At 34.6% G+C, this 15479-nt stretch overlaps 1 protein-coding gene across 1 annotated transcript in view; it reads left to right on the forward strand.

Annotated features, from left to right (window-relative positions):
• The window catches only part of LOC132549087 (filamin-A-like), a 39132-nt gene that overhangs the window by 4403 nt on the left and 19250 nt on the right, over positions 1-15479 (forward strand). Inside the window, exons 2-5 of the mRNA XM_060213005.1 lie at positions 4350-4539; positions 4908-4973; positions 9390-9603; positions 15032-15140. Of these exons, the coding sequence (XP_060068988.1) occupies positions 4350-4539; positions 4908-4973; positions 9390-9603; positions 15032-15140 (579 nt within the window). The remainder of the gene's footprint in view (positions 1-4349; positions 4540-4907; positions 4974-9389; positions 9604-15031; positions 15141-15479) is intronic.

A 15479-nucleotide genomic window follows, 5' to 3' on the forward strand; every position in this document is an offset into this window, starting at 1 on the left:
GTAGATATCTCGTCAGTATGTACTTTATTGTAGATATCTCGTAAGAATGTACTTTATTGTAGATATCTCGTAAGAATGTACTTTATTGTAGATATATCGTCAGTATGTACTTTATTGTAGATATCTCGTCAGTGTGTACTTTATTGTAGATATCTCGCCAGTATGTACTTTATTGTAGATATCTCGTCAGTATGTACTTTATTGTAGATATCTCTTCCGTATGTACTTTATTGTAGATATCTCGTCAGTATATACTTTATTGTAGATATCTCGTCAGTATGTACTTTATTGTAGATATCTCGTAAGAATGTACTTTATTGTAGATATCTCGTCAGTATGTACTTTATTGTAGATATATCGTCAGTATGTACTTTATTGTAGATATCTCGTCAGTGTGTACTTTATTGTAGATATCTCGCCAGTATGTACTTTATTGTAGATATCTCGTCAGTATGTACTTTATTGTAGATATCTCTTCCGTATGTACTTTATTGTAGATATCTCGTCAGTATATACTTTATTGTATGATGTAGCATCACTTACGAGTCCTAGAAGGACAAAACAACTGTATGATGTAGCATCACTGACGAGTCCTAGAAGGACAAAACAACTGTATGATGTAGCATCACTGACGAGTCCTAGAAGGACAAAACAACTGTATGATGTAGCATCACTGACGAATCTAAGAGGACAAAACAGCTGTATGATGTAGCATCACTGATGAGTCCTTGGAAGACAAAACAGTTGTATGATGTAGCATTACTGACGAGTCCTAGGAGGACAAAACAACTGTATGATGTAGCATCACTGACGAATCTAGGAGGGCAAAACAGCTGTATGATGTAGCATCACTGACGAGTCCTAGGAGGACAAAACAGTTGTATGATGTAGCATCACTGACGAGTCCTAGGAGGACAAAACAGTTGTATGATGTAGCATCACTGACGAATCTAAGAGGACAAAACAGCTGTATGATGTAGCATCACTGATGAGTCCTTGGAAGACAAAACAGTTGTATGATGTAGCATTACTGACGAGTCCTAGGAGGACAAAACAACTGTATGATGTAGCATCACTGACGAATCTAGGAGGGCAAAACAGCTGTATGATGTAGCATCACTGACGAGTCCTAAGAGGACAAAACAGCTGTATGATGTAGCATCACTGATGAGTCCTTGGAAGACAAAACAGTTGTATGATGTAGCATTACTGACGAGTCCTAGGAGGACAAAACAACTGTATGATGTAGCATCACTGACGAATCTAAGAGGACAAAACAGCTGTATGATGTAGCATCACTGATGAGTCCTTGGAAGACAAAACAGTTGTATGATGTAGCATTACTGACGAGTCCTAGGAGGACAAAACAACTGTATGATGTAGCATCACTGACGAATCTAGGAGGGCAAAACAGCTGTATGATGTAGCATCACTGACGAGTCCTAGGAGGACAAAACAGTTGTATGATGTAGCATCACTGACGAGTCCTAGGAGGACAAAACAGTTGTATGGTGTAGCATCACTGACGAGTCCTAGGAGGACAAAACAGCTGTATGATGTAGCATCACTGACGAGTCCTAGAAGGACTAAACAGCTGTATGATGTAGCATCACTGACGAGTCCTAGAAGGACAAAACAACTGTATGATGTAGCATCACTGACGAGTCCTAGAAGGACAAAACAGTTGTATGATGTAGCATCACTGACGAGTCCTAAAAGGACTAAACAACTCTATGAGGACAAAACAGCTGTATGATGTAGCATCACTGACGAGTCCTAGAAGGACTAAACAGCTGTATGATGTAGCATCACTGACGAGTCCTAGAAGGACAAAACAACTGTATGATGTAGTATCACTGACGAGTCCTAGGAGGACAAAACAGCTGTATGATGTAGCATCACTGACGGGTTCTAGGAGGACAAAACAGCTGTATGATGTAGCATCACTGACGAGTCTTAGAAGGACAAAACAACTGTATGATGTAGCATCACCGACGAGTCCTAGAAGGACAAAACAACTGTATGATGTAGCATCACTGACGAGTCCTAGGAGGACAAAACAGTTGTATGATGTAGCATCACTGACGAGTCCTAGGAGGACAAAACAGCTGTATGATGTAGCATCACTGACGAGTCCTAGAAGGACTAAACAGCTGTATGATGTAGCATCACTGACGAGTCCTAGGAGGACTAAACAGTTGTATGATTTATCATCACTGACGAGTCCTAGAAGGACTAAACGGTTGTATGATGTAGCATCACTGACGAGTCCTAGAAGGACTAAACAGCTGTTTGATACAGTTCAATTCATTGTTTTACGCTACTCTACCGAACCCTAGATTGTCAGAAGATATTATTTACTTAATTGTTTTTATACATTTATCAATAACCAGTACTGTTATTCTCGTTATCACGTCAGTACATGTACATTGTATGTATAACTTTCGTTTCTTTAAGTAGCCTTGTTAACATGTAGTGGTTTGTTGTAGATAGATCAACACCTACATATACCATCAACGACAGTGCAATATAGCACAAACCCGGCGTAAATACACTCACGTATCACAAACTCTATTAAAATCTGTTTTCATAAATAGTAAGGCGATTTTTGTGGTTACACATACTTGTTAAATGACATATTTTCTTTATTATTCTGTGACATGTTTTGCTTGTAGAAGGAGATTCTAGAGGGAAACTCAAACTTATCACATGACGTGTTTTGTGTATTATAATGTGATGTATTTTGTGTATTATAATGTGATGTGTTTTGTTTATTATAATGTGATGTGTTTTGTTTATTATAATGTGATGTGTTTTGTGTATTATAATGTGATGTGTTTTGTTTATTATAATGTGATGTGTTTTGTGTATTATAATGTGACGTGTTTTGTGTATTATAATGTGATGTGTTTTGTTTATTATAATGTGATGTGTTTTGTGTATTATAATGTGACGTGTTTTGTGTATTATAATGTGATGTGTTTTGTGTATTATAATGTGACGTGTTTTGTGTATTATAATGTGATGTGTTTTGTGTATTATAATGTGATGTGTTTTGTTTATTATAATGTGATGTGTTTTGTGTATTATAATGTGATGTGTTTTGTTTATTATAATGTGATGTGTTTTGTTTATTATAATGTGATGTGTTTTGTGTATTATAATGTGATGTGTTTTGTTTATTATAATGTGATGTGTTTTGTTTATTATAATGTGATGTGTTTTGTGTATTATAATGTGACGTGTTTTGTGTATTATAATGTGATGTGTTTTGTGTATTATAATGTGATGTGTTTTGTTTATTATAATGTGATGTGTTTTGTGTATTATAATGTGATGTGTTTTGTTTATTATAATGTGATGTGTTTTGTTTATTATAATGTGATGTGTTTTGTTTATTATAATGTGATGTGTTTTGTGTATTATAATGTGATGTGTTTTGTGTATTATAATGTGACGTGTTTTGTGTATTATAATGTGATGTGTTTTGTGTATTATAATGTGATGTGTTTTGCTTGTAGAAGGAGATTCTAGAGGGTAACTCAAACTTATCACATGACGTGTTTTGTGTATTATAATGTGATGTGTTTTGCTTGTAGAAGGAGATTCTAGAGGGAAACTCAAACTTATCACATGACGTGTTTTGTGTATTATAATGTGATGTGTTTTGTGTATTATAATGTGATGTGTTTTGTGTATTATAATGTGACGTGTTTTGTGTATTATAATGTGATGTGTTTTGTGTATTATAATGTGATGTGTTTTGTTTATTATAATGTGATGTGTTTTGTGTATTATAATGTGACGTGTTTTGTGTATTATAATGTGATGTGTTTTGTGTATTATAATGTGATGTGTTTTGTTTACTATAATGTGATGTGTTTTGTGTATTATAATGTGATGTGTTTTGTTTATTATAATGTGACGTGTTTTGTGTATTATAATGTGATGTGTTTTGTTTATTATAATGTGATGTGTTTTGTGTATTATAATGTGACGTGTTTTGTGTATTATAATGTGATGTGTTTTGTGTATTATAATGTGATGTGTTTTGTTTATTATAATGTGATGTGTTTTGTGTATTATAATGTGACGTGTTTTGTGTATTATAATGTGATGTGTTTTGTGTATTATAATGTGATGTGTTTTGTTTATTATAATGTGATGTGTTTTGTGTATTATAATGTGATGTGTTTTGTTTATTATAATGTGACGTGTTTTGTGTATTATAATGTGATGTGTTTTGTGTATTATAATGTGATGTGTTTTGTGTATTATAATGTGATGTGTTTTGTGTATTATAATGTGATGTGATTTGTTTATTATTCTGTAATGCGTTTTGTTTGTAGATAGTAAGGAGATTCTAGAGGGTAACACCAAGCTTATTCTTGCTCTGATATGGCAGCTTGTTAGTCGGTATCAAATCGGCTTGTCCAACATTCAGCACCGGAACTGGATGTTGGCATGGTTACAAGCAGTTCTTCCGGAATGTAATATTACAAATTTTACTTCCGACTGGATGGATGGAAGCGCCCTCTTGTGAGTTGCATGCCTTGGATGTCGTCTTCCCTAATGCACTGCATATAATCTTTCTGGCACAAATGACCCTAAGAAGTTCATTTGTTTTCTTTGCGTAATTTAGAAATCATTGTCAGTTCACTTCAATAAATCACAAGAAATCAGTGTAATTACGCAACGATTCTTTGGTCAGATGTCCTCACATGTGTAACGAAAATATTTTGTCTGTGAAAAATATAAGTTGACTGTGTAATTCCTTGCTAGATAAACTAACCATTTTTTCAATAATTTTGTGTGTATGTAAATGAAGTGTTGTTTGCTTATACCCTTTTTTGGCGTAGACTGGTATAATATGTCACCATATAAAGATTGCCTTTCTTCTGTTTTAGTGCCCTTTTGGACTTCTGCGTACCTGGATTATATCCCACATGGAGATCATGTGACAAGTCGGACAGGTAAGACCCGGATGTGAGCAATGGGAGACGGGAGACTGAAATTATAAATAATGCAGTGTAAAAAATATAGCCGATTTTACGTGGAAGTAGTAATATACATATGATTTTAATGGCTTCTCGTTTCGTTTTTCTCGGAGTGTGAATTACATTAGTTATATATGTTTCCCGTGAATCAAAGGATATTAAATCTTACTAAAGTTTCTCGTAAGAAATATGGGCTAGGTTTTGAATTCTCGTGGTTTATATTGCGTAGGTTGAGATAAGAATGTGTGACTCTAAGAAGGTTTATTTAATTCTGATAACGAGGGAGGCAGTGAAGGTAGCATGTACAGCGAGCAAGCACTGGCCAACACATCAATCATAACTGATATCTCACCCCGAACATCCACTAAAACCAGCATCTCTTAAATGGCATTATGGGTATACAAATTCATCATAAATCTGACCACTGTGTCCACTATTATTGTAAAACTGACCGCTATGACAATGACGGTGTTGATAGATAATTACACAGTGAGGAGTGGGAGGAACAGCGACTTTAAAACTTGACATGAAATTGACACCACTGCCCATCAGGAATCTGTCCTCGCGAAATTCTTTTCAGAAAATAAACCGGGATGCCATTTGGACGACACCGTAGCGATAAAGAAATATTCGCGCTGTTCGTTCAAGCATGTAATGGTAGTATTTGTGTGATTAACCGGACTGGAAACCCCGCCCCGGGAATGTTGGTAGTGTTTATGTAAGGAATTTCACCCAACCGAAACCGACCCAGTAATTTCTTCGGTACCACGCATTAGTAGTAGAACAACGTGTCACATATAGAGTAGATAACACTGCGGTTAAACATTGCTCAATCTCTATCATATTTGAATATTTGATAACAGAACGGTAGAATAGCTGCAGCGTACACTGTAATGTACAGGTGTTACTATATCAAGGATTATAAAACACAATTATTGTAGAACATTTACCGCACAACAAAAAATAACAGAATTTTGAGTACACAGTTGAAGAAAGGAAACCAGAGCTTGGTTATAGCATCAATATCATAAAACACAACGTTAAAAGTGAGAGCTTAAAACCGGAATGTAATTTGTCATGGTCACACGCAAACGTTTTTTCCGTTGTTTGTTACCTGTGTAATGGAGATATTATCATTTACTCATGATGTAAGAAAACAGGAACATTTGTATATAGTTTTATCATTAAGTCGTGATCTGTATATTACCGGGACATTTGTATATAGTTTTATCATTAAGTCGTGATCTGTATATTACCGGGACATTTGTATATAGTTTTATCATTAAGTCGTGCTCTGTATATTACCGGGACATTTGTATATAGTTTTATCATTAAGTCGTGATCTGTATATTACCGGGACATTTGTATATAGTTTTATCATTAAGTCGTGATTTGTATATTACCGGGACATTTGTATATAGTTTTATCATTAAGTCGTGATCTGTATATTACCGGGACATTTGTATATAGTTTTATCATTAAGTCGTGCTCTGTATATTACCGGGACATTTGTATATAGTTTTATCATTAAGTCGTGCTCTGTATATTACCGGGACATTTGTATATAGTTTTATCATTAAGTCGTGCTCTGTATATTACCGGGACATTTGTATATAGTTTTATCATTAACTCGTGATCTGTATATTACCGGGACATTTGTATATAGTTTTATCATTAACTCGTGATCTGTATATTACCGGGACATTTGTATATAGTTTTATCATTAAGTCGTGCTCTGTATATTACCGGGACATTTGTATATAGTTTTATCATTAACTCGTGATCTGTATATTACCGGGACATTTGTATATAGTTATATCATTAAGTCGTGCTCTGTATATTACCGGGACATTTGTATATAGTTTTATCATTAACTCGTGATCTGTATATTACCGGGACATTTGTATATAGTTTTATCAGTAAGTCGTGCTCTGTATATTACCGGGACATTTGTATATAGTTTTATCATTAACTCGTGATCTGTATATTACCGGGACATTTGTATATAGTTTTATCAGTAAGTCGTGCTCTGTATATTACCGGGACATTTGTATATAGTTTTATCATTAAGTCGTGCTCTGTATATTACCGGGACATTTGTATATAGTTTTATCAGTAAGTCGTGCTCTGTATATTACCGGGACATTTGTATATAGTTTTATCATTAAGTCGTGCTCTGTATATTACCGGGACATTTGTATATAGTTTTATCAGTAAGTCGTGCTCTGTATATTACCGGGACATTTGTATATAGTTTTATCATTAAGTCGTGATCTGTATATTACCGGGACATTTGTATATAGTTTTATCATTAACTCGTGATCTGTATATCACCGGGACATTTGTATATAGTTTTATCATTAAGTCGTGATCTGTATATTACCGGGACATTTGTATATAGTTTTATCATTAAGTCGTGCTCTGTATATTACCGGGACATTTGTATATAGTTTTATCATTAAGTCGTGCTCTGTATATTACCGGGACATTTGTATATAGTTTTATCATTAAGTCGTGATCTGTATATTACCGGGACATTTGTATATAGTTATATCATTAAGTCGTGCTCTGTATATTACCGGGACATTTGTATATAGTTTTATCATTAACTCGTGCTCTGTATATTACCGGGACATTTGTATATAGTTTTATCAGTAAGTCGTGCTCTGTATATTACCGGGACATTTGTATATAGTTTTATCATTAAGTCGTGCTCTGTATATTACCGGGACATTTGTATATAGTTTTATCAGTAAGTCGTGCTCTGTATATTACCGGGACATTTGTATATAGTTTTATCATTAAGTCGTGCTCTGTATATTACCGGGACATTTGTATATAGTTTTATCAGTAAGTCGTGCTCTGTATATTACCGGGACATTTGTATATAGTTTTATCATTAAGTCGTGATCTGTATATTACCGGGACATTTGTATATAGTTTTATCATTAACTCGTGATCTGTATATCACCGGGACATTTGTATATAGTTTTATCATTAAGTCGTGATCTGTATATTACCGGGACATTTGTATATAGTTTTATCATTAAGTCGTGCTCTGTATATTACCGGGACATTTGTATATAGTTTTATCATTAAGTCGTGATCTGTATATTACCGGGACATTTGTATATAGTTTTATCATTAACTCGTGATCTGTATATTACCGGGACATTTGTATATAGTTTTATCATTAAGTCGTGATCTGTATATTACCGGGACATTTGTATATAGTTTTATCATTAAGTCGTGATCTGTATATTACCGGGACATTTGTATATAGTTTTATCATTAAGTCGTGCTCTGTGTAATGTTGTCGGTTATTACAAGGAATTTTGAACATATTGATTATAAACAAGGCTGTTAACATATATATCTGGGTAAATATTGTAATGGTAGATGATGATGAACGCTAGAAAACAGCAGTGCATTGTTCCTCGATTCTTATTCCATGATCTTTGATCCGAATCATCCATAATATCTAGTAATTAAAAGCCCAGTAGCCAGATAAACGTTTTGAAATTAAACCTATGTTATTTAAATTTCAAAATTGGCGTTTCCCCCTTAAGCTATATCACAACTGGTCTAATACATATTTAAACACAATGTGAAGACCTGTACCTTCAAGTATCTTTAATTCGTTAAATAGCTTTACACAAACCTGGGGTCTGACTATGGTTCGTAAATAAAGTCACCCACATCTAGATAGGTAAACTTAGTATCCTTCTGTCGATATGTGGACAGTTTATAGACACCGTAATGTTAATATTTACAAAATGGCGACAGGCAGAATATGCTAAGCGGTTTCTTTCACAATGAACATTATTCTGTCCGCATATTTTAATTCAGTAGATATATACACCGAGGCGACGAGGTCTCATCACATCAGGCATATTACTCTTCAATTCAATACAAGAACAAATAGTTATATAACCTCCCTAGCATTTTGACCGCTATAACGGGGCTCGTGAATATCTAATTGTTACATGAAGAGGCGTGCACGTGGTGACTGTTTTACATACGGGGAAAGTTCAAATGAAAGAGATAAAGGAATATGGGGAGGGGGACAAGATGAGGAAGATCGGGTAGCGGGGATGTTTGGTAGAGAGGGTGTTTATAAAGGGATGGAAAGACGAAAGAAAGGGAAAGAAATTGAGTATAATTCGTCATGGACTAAGCTCTGTCGTTTGAGTTCCGTTTATTTGGGAAGATGAACCCCTTGTGACGCTTAATAATAACAGGCCTATTCTACGCCATATACTTATTGCAAAAGTTCTGAACTCGGGGTTACAATAAATGGGTATCAAGAGCTTTCATGTTTTGTTTTGGTTTGTTTGATTTTTTCGTTTTTCATTAATCTTTAACCTTTTAAGTTTAACTTTGCGATTTCAGGGAAAATAATTGCAGGCAAGCAACTAAGCTTGCTAGACAACAGTTCGGAATACCTCTAATTCTCCGTCCAGAATACATGGCGAGTTATGAGCTTGATGAAATGTCGGCTATAACATACTTGTCATACTTTATGAAGGTCGGGGCCCCTGGATACAACGCATGTTTACAGAGGCTGCAGCCACTGGTCCGCAACACAACTGTTTTTAATTTCACCGTAAGTAAGCTTAAGTGAACCTATCGGGTAATGTGAAGGTCGAATTAATTTTCATATCATGACGTCATATAATCCCGTGCACCTCGTCAATAACATTCTACCGTTACAAAACCTGTCATGCGACAGAGAGATGTTGATTGTCATTATATTTTGAAGATAGTTTACATGATTTTACTAGCGCACTATTCAATACAACAGTGATATGTTGATTGTCAGTACATTATGATGCTAGTTAACATCATGTTTCTAGCGCACTATCTAACATGCTAAATCAATTCATTGAGCCTTACATTTTATAAATAAAAATCCTTCTAGTGTTACACATATAATTATATGCATACAACTAAGGCCTATACAAATGTAAATATATGTAATCATCACACTGGTCATTGATATTGGCGGGTATATAAGTGACTAACGCACAGGACGTCTTCAAGGCAGTTTAAAATGAAGAAGAAAACAGGTGAGTATTAATATCCTTTCCGAAATTTAGCATAACATTTCGTCTTCCTGAAAGTAAGCTTTTTTCACGAAGCGACAGCTACCTCTTCCAAAACATCGGTATCCACAAGTCACAGAACGGAAATTGGCACACATAGCGAGTATTCTGTGTCCACTTGCAATGATCATGTTGGCTGACAAAGGATGCTAAGTTCATACAAATACTGAGAAGCTGTTCCATTCTATATCATGTTTGTGTACAACAAGACTTTGAACTGTGGCCTGTTTTAATGTGTTCTTTCGACAATGTAGTATGTCAGATATACAGTGATTAATGCCCGTGATCCCTACAGGAAGTACTATGTACAGGTAACAAGTCTCTGATGTCTCTGTGATGATAATAGCAGGATTTTGTAATTGTTTTAATCTGTTTCTCCATGTTATGTGAATTATCGAAATGGTCAAAACTGGTTAAAGCTTAAGCATACTGGAGTACTTATTGGGATAGTGTGTCCAAACTGTATTGTGTTCCGATATCTATGTACGTTTGTGTAATCGGCGGCAAGATCATACTGTATGTTTTGGTGATGACATAAGATCATACTGTATGTGTTGGTGATGACACAAGAAAATATTGTATGTTTTGGTGATGACTTAAGATCATACTGTATGTTTTGGTGATGACATAAGATCATACTTTATGTTTTGGTGATAACATAAGATCATACTGTATGTTTTGGTGATGACTTAAGATCATACTGTATGTGTTGGTGATGACACAAGAAAATATTGTATGTTTTGGTGATGACTTAAGATCATACTGTATGTTTTGGTGATGACATAAGATCATACTGTATGTATTGGTGATGACATAAGATCATACTTTATGTTTTGGTGATGACTTAAGATCATACTGTATGTATTGGTGATGACATAAGATCATACTGTATGTTTTGGTGATGACTTAAGATCATACTGTATGTGTTGGTGATGACTTAAGATCATACTGTAGGTTTTGGTGATGACATAAGATCATACTGTATGTGTTGGTGATGACACAAGATAATATTGTATGTTTTGGTGATGACTTAAGATCATACTGTATGTTTTGGTGATGACATAAGATCATACTTTATGTTTTGGTGATAACATAAGATCATACTGTATGTTTTGGTGATGACTTAAGATCATACTGTATGTTTTGGTGATGACTTAAGATCATACTGTATGTTTTGGTGATGACTTAAGATCATACTGTATGTGTTGGTGATGACATAAGATCATACTGTATGTGTTGGTGATGACATAAGATCATACTTTATGTTTTGGTGATGACTTAAGATAATACTGTGTGTGTTGGTGATGACATAAGATAATACTTTATGTGTTGGTGATGACATAAGATCATACTGTATGTTTTGGTGATGTCTTAAGATCATACTGTAGGTTTTGGTGATGACAACAAGTAACCATGACGACTGAAAGATATGCCATGATCAACGACGTCGAATACATTATAGAGAAAATCATGAAAATAATGTATGAAAAATCTCTCCATTGTCCCCAGTGACGGTAGATTTGATACCGGACGATAGTTCTTCAACTTATCGTTTCTCAGTGGTCTAACAAAAGCCGTCTTGAAACACGATGGAACTTTTATCTAAGCTAATGATTTGTTCGTGTTTGAAGTAATAACAGAGAATAGTGCGTCAAGACACGATTCATTTAGGAAAAGTAAACGTGGATATTGAATTGTATGGTTAATGCATTTATGGTAGATATGAATGACACTGGTTTGTTGTCAAAATTGCTTAGATCATATGAGTGGCATTGCCATCCAAATTGTGTCATTTTTACTGGCATCATTAAATGTCAAACCCTGGTAGTTTGTATGACTGAAAACAGTGTTGCATACACGTATCTTTAAATCCAGTTAGTTTACTAAAGTAACGTAAAACATTGACTTTTCAACACGTTAACATTTTACTGAACACATATAAGTATTGACTTTTACAAATGTGCTCATGAATTCATGAATACTACTATTTAAACATACGTACAACTTCTTGAAGGCATGTGAATACGGTTATCTAAATACTATAATAAGTATGTGTACATTTTCATGAAGACAATACTCACGAGTACAGTTTCATGAAGAAACGAGTGTTGTCATGTAAACATGAGTAAAGTTTCATGAAGAAACGAGAGTGTTGTCATGGAAACGTGTACAGTTTCATGAAGAAACGAGAGTGTTAGTTTCATGAAGAAACGAGTGTTTTCATGTAAACATGAGTACAGTTTCATGAAGAAACGAGAGTGTTGTCATGTAAACGTGTAAAGTTTCATGAAGAAACGAGAGTGTTGTCATGTAAACGTGTACAGTTTCATGAAGAAACGAGAGTGTTGTCATGAAAACAGATGTACAGTTTCATGAAGAAACGAGAATGCTGTCATGGAAACGTTTACAGTTTCATAAAGAAACGAGAGTGTTGTCATGGAAACGTGTACAGTTTCATGAAGAAACGAGAATGTTGTCATGTAAACGTGTACAGTTTCATGAAGAAACGAGAGTGTTGTCATGGAAACGTGTACAGTTTCATGAAGAAACGAGAGTGTTGTCATGGAAACGTGTGCAGTTTCATGAAGAAACGAGAGTGTTGTCATGGAAACGTGTACAGTTTCATGAAGAAACGAGAGTGTTGTCATGAACACAGATGTACAGTTTCATGAAGAAACGAGAATGTTGTCATGGAAACGTTTACAGTTTCATGAAGAAACGAGAGTGTTGTCATGTAAACATGAGTAAAGTTTCATGAAGAAACGAGAGTGTTGTCATGGAAACGTGTACACTTTCATGAAGAAACGAGAGTGTTTTCATGTTAACATATATACAGTTTCATGAAGATATGTGAGTGTTATTTAAATATGTACATTTTCATGAAGAAACGAGAGTGTTGTCATGTTAACATATGTACAGATTCATGAAGATACGTGAGTGTTATTTAAACATGTACAATTTCATGAAGACACGTGAGTGTTGTCATGTTAACATATGTACAGTTTCATGAAGATACGTGAGTGTTATTTAAATATGCACAGTTTCATGAAGAAACGAGAGTGTTGTCATGTTAACATATGTACAATTTCATGAAGATATGTGAGTGTTATTTAAATATGCACAGTTTCATGAAGATATGTGAGTGTTATTGAAACATGCACAGTTTTATGAAGATATGTAAGTGTTATTGAAACATGTACAGTTTCATGAAGATATGCGAGTGTTGTCATGTTAACATATGCACAGTTTTATGAAGACATGTGAGTGTTATTTAAATATTCACAGTTGCATGATGAGAAGTCAGTATTGTCATTTATACGGGGGCGTAGTTTGCATTTAAACATGGCTTGGTGTGGCGATAATGATCATGATGTATATGAGGAATTTTGCTCGCAAATATGAATCAAAAGCAACAGAGCGTAAGGTGGCATAACAACACAGTATCAATCAGGGCACCTTGTGTAATTTTGACATAATTAAATATCTAGTTATATCGGGGATAATGCAAGCATTAGGTACATTGTATATCAATACAAAATGAACCCAGATTGATGAAAACTTGAACTGTGGTTAGAATTAATGTTAAACTCAAATATACAATTATATATACCACTTATATACTCAAAGAATATTTATTCTGTGTTATAAATACCAGTAGTTTTTTTATTTCGATGCGATGAAGAGTTGTGACGAACATGAGTTCAATTGAATAAGAAGTGTAAAGATTTGACGGCTTTATCTGTTCTCTGATCAAATACTAAAATGTAAATAATGCTCTTTTATTAAGGTAATTGTAGACATACAAAATTGTGAACTTTTCCAAACAGGTTGGGTAAGTGATCAGAAGATTGAGTCGTGAGACTGGTTCTTCGGTCGTGTTTGTATTACATTTACTTATCCAAAATACATATTCAATAAATGACATCAGGAGATGTACAACCACATTGTGATACATACAGTCTGTCCTTTCTGTATTGGTCACACCTTCTACTTGTAGTGTTCTAAAATGCGTGCCTGTTTAACGATATTACTTCACTGTCTGGCTAGATTATATAAAGAATGTGTGACGTTTAGCTTCACATAGATTTTTATATTTCTGTATACAATCGTTTACTGTCTGCTGGTTTCATATTTTTTATTATTCATTAAAGGGAAACATCAAAACAGGATTCGTGAATGCATTCGAAAATGAAGTCAGTTTAAGGGAAATCGTTGTTTTCGATGCCCCTCCTATTTACTGAAGGTTTATCTGCCTGACAACACGTACACAGGTTATTGTATGATTCATATTAAATATGTTTGTTATTACACTCGTATGGTTTCTCCCAGTTAACGATACAGAGTGTTTAAACAAAAACTAAACAGATTACCTAATACTCTGTTACCCATATATTACGGTTAGCCAGCAAGCTGATTTTGTAATAGAGATTTGGTATTCCTACTGAAACAACTAAGTAAGGTCTGGGTAGTAGAATTACAGGCAGATAGCTTTTTACCTGTACATGGGGACAGATGCAGCGATGAAATTGCTTAGGGTTGTCATGAAAAAAGGTCAAAATAACGTGATTTTATTTCGTTTTTGGGTTAACTACATTCATTCATATTTAGGTTAAGTTGCATGTGTGACGATTTACAATGATTGTTTGTGTTTCAGCGGCACTTTCTGTGTATTACTCACGGTAACACCACCCAGTATTTATCAAACACATCTATTATATTACCCGCTGTAGATCGTACATTAATGAGGTATTATACCCTGACGAGTGATTTCTATGTAAGTGTTGACATGTTTTTGATAAGCGGTGGATGTTTAGGTACTTTTGATTACTTTTATTAGTCACAAGGACATTTATAGATATATCGATAGATAGTCTTCAATACAATGAGTAGTATGCATTATAAACCGACATACTAAGTGTTTGTTTACAGACGGATTGGAATGACGGTCGTGTTCTCTGTGAACTCGTCACAAATCTAGGAGCCAACATTCCTAGCTGGCCGGAGGGAACTGCCTCTAATATAGATCTGTTACAACAAGGTAAAAAACTAGCCAAATAGTTATTATCCCAGGAATGAATTTGCCGACATGCAGTTCTTTGTCATGTTGTTCAACCATTTACTGTGGAGCGTTCAATATTCTGAACATTCTACAGTGAGTGGTTACAAATATTGTTAAAACGTTTTGTTTTCTTTTATATGAGTCTTTGTGCATTTTTAGTTGATGTGAATATGGAGATATCTTCAGTGTCGCAAGGTCGCTGCCGTTCTCAATGTGTTAAGTTACATGTATCGCACGTATATATTACAATATAGGTAACTCCTTACAAACACAATCTGTTTAAGTCTCCTACAATCACATGTATTATTAACCCTTCTC

Source organism: Ylistrum balloti, unplaced genomic scaffold, assembly GCF_031769215.1.
Source record: "Ylistrum balloti isolate Yb309-2 unplaced genomic scaffold, AGI_CSIRO_Ybal_v1 Utg369618, whole genome shotgun sequence".
Lineage (NCBI taxonomy): Eukaryota > Metazoa > Mollusca > Bivalvia > Pectinida > Pectinidae > Ylistrum > Ylistrum balloti.